Here is a 5968-nt window from a genome sequence, read left to right as displayed (position 1 = left end):
TTTGCTCTATTGCAAAGACTACTACTTCTCTCTGGTTTCAAACAGGTTAGGGCAATTTTAAGTGAGTATCGGATATGTCAATAACAATAACCAATTTAAAGTTTTCAGAAAGCAAGCAGTATTTTGACTCATAGGAGCTGCTCGTTTGCTCTATTGCAAAGACTACTACTTCTCTCTGGTTTCAAACAGGTTAGGGCAATTTTAAATGAGTATCGGATATGTCAATAACAATAACCAATTTAAAGTTTTCAGAAAGCAAGCAGTATTTTGACTCATAGGAGCTGCTCGCAATGCATCTGTGAAGGAGGAAAAGCTACTTGCCAACACACTGGTTCCACTGGTAGTGCTGGAGGTAGCCCTGGGGGCAGCTGCACCTGTAGCCCCCGATGATGTTCTGGCAGCCGTGCTGGCAGCGGTGGTTGCCTTCGCACTCGTCCACATCTGAAAAAGCAGCAAAGTCGCCATTAAGCCGTGTCAACACTTTCCAAGGCACCCTCTGCAGCCACGTTTATCTGCATCCTAAGGTGCGAGGCAATTCTAATAAGAAATTTGTCCCCTAAAAAGTTACTCTACCAACCAAAAGTTCAAGAATATCTGCTCTGGAGCTTTTGCTAAGTCCAAAGAGAAAAACATTCAGATATCCCCGGTAAAGTCTACAAACAAAAATGATAAGGAAATTAGAGCAAAGCACAAAAGCACTCTATGGAATAGCTCTGTAAATTATTGGCATTTGCCTACTTGTGCCAGAATTAAAAACCAAAAGGTGTCAATGCCAGAATAAAGTCCTAAAAATATTTTTTAAACTCTTAATCACAATTATTCCTCTTATGTTTATTACACATTGGGGGAAGCCTTTTATGGCTTTGGACTCAATGACCAGAAAATTAATGAATCAAATTCAGGAATCTAGCTATTTTTCTTGACTGAGTTATTCTCTGTTAGATTATATTAACTGAGCAGAAAAAGTCTTGATATAACCTTTTTATACCTTTTCCTTGATAGGAAAGGCATGTGTTACAAACACAATCAAGCATGAGACAAAAGATGAGTATCTAAGATAGGGAACCCATGCAAACCAGACAAAATATTTCCTATCTTTAGTTAGGTGACCCACCTGTACTCAGTTCTGATGTCCCATAGACAAAGTTCATGGAGGTGCTAACAGCCACATAGGCTACCTCCACAAGGATACACCAGCCAGACCACAGCTGAGGTCTCTACCCACCTTCACAGCTGGCACCACTCTGATCAAGTGAGAATCCGCGCTGGCATTCACAGGTGAAGCTTCCAGGAGTATTCTGGCAAATGCCCTTCGACCCACACAGGTTGATGTCAGAGGTGCATTCATTGTTATCTATGAAAAGCAGTGGAGAAAAAGAGGGGTTAGAATTTCTGAGGCACTTTCTTGTATTGTTTAAAAGAAAGTGAGAAGGATGACCCAGAAAAGGCCAAATAAGGCCAATAACTTTTCACATACACATATGAGTGTGTACACACACACGCACACACACACATACACTCACACTCACACATTTTTTTGAGTTTTTCTTTTCTTATCCCACAGTAGAGGAAGTAGAAGACAATCCCTTCGAGGAACAGTTCCATTCCATACAGGAGATTTTCCTCTCTCACTTACCAATGCAGGCAGTATGGTGTTGGGTAAATCCAGGCGGACATTTACATGTGAAGCCGCCAATAGTGTTAACACACAGGAACTGGCAGTTGTGTTGCATAGTTGCACACTCATCAAAATCTACAAGAAAATGCGAGATGGGCATTCAACTTAAGCTGACAACACAGGTGCAGAGCAGCTGCTGCTTGGAAGCAGCTCTAAGTTTTGATTTCTAAGTCTTAAATGACCCTGGCCAGAAAGAGCCACAGTAAATGGCCAGGAGGGACTCAGGGGATAAGGGTCTGAAAGATAAAATGAGGTCTCGATTTAGACCAAAAAAAAAAAAGACGTAGCTCTTTGGGAAATCCAGGGAAAACCCAATTTTCTTTAGTTGGAGAAATGCAGGAATTTCTCAGTAAAGGTATTCCAAATAAATTATAAAATTTTAAACAAATTACAAAGTAAAAAATTAATGGTTCTGAAAATTTTCCAGAGCACTGAAAAAATCTGTTTAAACTGAAATATAGAAAGAAATACTGAGACTGGAAATTAATTTATTTGCTTAGTTCTTTTCTGTTTGCTGCTTTTAATCTACTTAAATGAGGTAGTAAAAACAAAATCTGACTTTGGTTAGAGATTCTCCTTCAGATAAAACAAAATTGAGCAATCAGGAAGGAAACAAAGGAAAAAGAAAACTCATTCTGATAAGCTAATAGCACTTTTAAAAAAACTTCCTATGGTATTTATCCAACATTATTTTCATATCTCAATAAAATCCTCCACTTTAGCCAGGTCTCTTTCTTCACAACCTCAACTTCTAGGCTCACTCTTAACTCCAATGGTCATAGAAAAAAAAAATATTAAGAGATACAAAGTGTGTTCTAGCTTTTAGTTGAAATAATCGCTGTGTTCAGGAACCTTTCTTTTATTTTAGTGGCAAATTCAGCCACCACGCACCCACCACACACACAGCCACGTAGGAGCTGCAGATCAGTGTGCGTGTTGCCAGTTCCAGGCTAGAGCCACATCTGGAGTGGACCGAAACTGGGAGAACCTCCCCTATTTGCCTGGCGCTGATTGCTCTTCAATGACGCCCATCCTATGCTCTTTCCCCCTGCTGGGGGGAACTAACTGAGACATAGACTCTGTTCAGCTTTCTCAGGGCCCAGGGACCGGCTTCCCCTCTCTAGGACTGACGGAGCTGTGCTAGAGCATCATCACATCGTCACACGTTCACTGAGTGCATTGGTGACTTGTCACAACAAGGCCGTTGCAGAAGTACAATCCACGGAGGACCGCAGGTTTCACTGTGCTCACTGCCAGCACTGCCTTTTCTCACTTCTCGCCTCTTTTCTGGATCGCACCCTCTCTTCTGGGGACAGGGCTGGTCCCACCTCCCTCCAAGGCCACCCTTCTAGCCTCTTCTCAGTTTCAATAGCACACAGATCTGCACCCCTCACTCAGACTTTTAGTCATATATGCTAAGGATATGGAAGAATTTAGATCTCATGAGAAAAACAGGAGAAAGCGAGTTATGCTGTAAGTGGAGGTGTAAAATCCGTATAGTTAATTTTGCATTCCTAACACCACAAAGAGAGCTTTACTAAGGTTTTTTATACATGATGAAGGATTATGAGCACTATACATGTAAGTTCCACTTTTCATCTCTTAATTGCCAGAAACTTTTGAGGATTTGAGAATTTTCTGCCCCCACAGGTTAGAAAAATGTCGTAGTTTTGTTTTGTTTCTTACAGATAATATACACGATGAGAGAGATTTTTTCCCTTGACTTTTGTTCTTCATTTACATGAGTCAATTTATGGCTCGGAGTTGTAGCCTCGCACTGCCTAGAACTGACTGCGATCCACACACGTACAACCATGAGCTACTCTTCACTTAAGATGGTCAGAACTTTTTTTCATCTTTACAGAATTTATTATTTATTTACTTATTTTGGTGTCTGGCCAGTGTGGGAATCTGAACCTTTGCCCTTGGTGTTATAGGTCCGGGTTTTCGAGTAGGTTTCTCACCTTCCTCTCCCCAAACTCCAGCACGATACAGAATTCGTGCTGCACAGGAAAGCCTCAGGCTGTTGCCCAGCTTGTTATCCTCCATCACAAGCCTCTTAACTCTCCGCCTCCCAGCAGACACAGGAGAGAGGTCGAGAGACCTGCTTCTCACAGCTCTCTGCTTCCACCCCACCCTGTCCTTCACCTTCCCTTACTTTCCGTTTTCTCCTCCAGAGTTTCAGGGCAGGACGTGATAACTCCTGTTCTACCACCTGGTCTACCTTTCCTTCTCCAAATCCCTCATTTGCAAATTATTCTTAGGTATGACTCACTTGTGTTATTCACCCAATATGATACATATTGTAGAGGAAGATGTTTGCAGGAAGAAATCTACACCAAAGGAATTTTGCAAAGGATAACTTCTGGTTGAGAAGGAATTTCTGCCTAGAGTTTTGCTGTTAATTCTACGTGGTATTTATGTCTCAGGTAAGCTCCCAGAGGGCAGGTATGATCTTATTTTGCAGAACAAAGATCCGGACCCAGTACTAATTGATTAGGCACAGGTCCTCTGGGATCATGGCACTGATTATTCTGAGGCAGGATTTTGCTGAAGACCTGGACTATACAGTGGTTGAACAGACAGACAGCATAAATACAAAAACAGAAAGCAGAGGAATCCACCCCACAGGAGCCTAGAGCTGGCAGTGACTCTCTGAGTCCCTTGTGCCTGGTCCCCATGGATGCCCACCATGCATGGAAAAGGAGGGAGGCTGCTGCCTCTAGTCATCTACAATCTCCCTGGCTTCACCTCCCTCCCTCCAGTACTGGAACTGGGTCCCCTGGAGGCACTAACCCCAGGGAAGCAACTCTTGCCTATAGAGCAGGTCTTTTGGCTCGCCCGTGGGTTCCTCACAGGCACAAGCAATGCAATGATGTGTCAGGTGGCAGGTGAGTGGGCAAAGGCAAATTCTACTTTACCTTTGCAGCTCCTTCCATCCTCTTGCAGAATGTAGCCTTTCGGGCATGAACACTGGTAACTCCCTTCTGTGTTTTTGCAGATGAAATTGCAGGGTTTGGGAGCCTGGTTGCACTCGTTAAGATCTACGATCAAAGAGATACAGTGTGACTGCTCATCTAAAAAGGTGTCTCTATGTTCAATATCCACAGGGTTAAACCAAAAATTTCTGTTTGGGAAAGAAAAAGGAAACTCTGTGTTGCCTTTGGTCATTGTCTTATGTTTTCTTATAAAATTACAGGTTTTTTAGATTTTTAGCTTGGGGATTTTATTTATTTATTTATTTTGTCATAATCTAAAATTTCCACTCAGGAATAAACCATCAGGAATAGAGCACTTACCTACACAGGCAGTCCCAGTTATATCTGGAGTGTAGCCAGTTTTACAAATGCAGTGGTAAGATCCTCTGTCATTGACACATTCCCCGTTTCGGCAAACATCATGAATAACCTTGCATTCATCAATATCTGTAATTTAAAAAATATAAATTAAAATAAGAAAGATATTATAAAATGCACAACATTAACATGTAGGGGTCACTTCAGTGTAAATACTAAAACATTGTATTACTATATACTGGGCCTAAGAAATAAACCAATGGATGACAGCATAAATTTCACATGTAATGGTAACTACACTGAAAGGCAAACCAATAACTTTATTACACTGTAGTTGATACACTAATCAGGCTAGAGGAAAACTTTAAAAATAATTTATATTGTTATTTTCTTCTGGGTCCATAGAACAACCAGCCCATCTAGACATTTTTGGCTTCTCGCTCCAACTCATGCCATCAACTTTTCCTCCTGCTCTATCTCATAAACGATCACAGCAGTGGATCCTTTAGACAAGGAAACCTCATTTTCTTTCTAATATTGCATGTTCAACATAAGAAGTAAGGGTTTTTTTTTTTTTTTACATTCTCTTTGTGTGTTTGAAGTTAATCCTGAAAAATATCAAATGACATGATACTGGGGAAATATCTGGGGCAGATGACAGGGCTGGGTGTTTGCTGCCAGCTAAAGAAGCAAGACCCTCACTCATGGCTCCACCACGGGGAGAAAGATGTAGTCACTGTGCACTGTTGAACATTCAAGCCACTATCCTTCACATCCTGACCCATCAATATCTGGGGCAGATGACAGGGCTGGGTGTTTGCTGCCAGCTAAAGAAGCAAGACCCTCACTAATGGCTCCACCACGGGGAGAAAGATGTAGTCACTGTGCACTGTTGAACATTCAAGCCACTATCCTTCACATCCTGACCCATCTATCTCCCTACTGCGCAGTAGGGTGTCAATACAACTATTTTCCACATGAGTTAGCAGCCCCT

General features: G+C 41.8%; 1 protein-coding gene across 1 annotated transcript in view; it reads right to left on the bottom strand.

Annotated features, from left to right (window-relative positions):
* The window catches only part of FBN1 (fibrillin 1), a 252128-nt gene that overhangs the window by 13568 nt on the left and 232592 nt on the right, over positions 1–5968 (bottom strand). Inside the window, exons 58-62 of the mRNA XM_008568659.1 lie at positions 4978–5103; positions 4600–4722; positions 1637–1753; positions 1226–1354; positions 322–441 (exon numbers count right to left, since the gene is read on the bottom strand). Coding sequence (XP_008566881.1) covers positions 322–441; positions 1226–1354; positions 1637–1753; positions 4600–4722; positions 4978–5103 — 615 coding nt within the window. The remainder of the gene's footprint in view (positions 1–321; positions 442–1225; positions 1355–1636; positions 1754–4599; positions 4723–4977; positions 5104–5968) is intronic.

Source organism: Galeopterus variegatus, unplaced genomic scaffold (genome assembly GCF_000696425.1).
Source record: "Galeopterus variegatus unplaced genomic scaffold, G_variegatus-3.0.2 Scaffold429, whole genome shotgun sequence".
Classification (NCBI taxonomy): domain Eukaryota; kingdom Metazoa; phylum Chordata; class Mammalia; order Dermoptera; family Cynocephalidae; genus Galeopterus; species Galeopterus variegatus.
Note: the sequence above shows the minus strand (reverse complement) of the source record. Positions and strands in the feature narration are given on the sequence as shown.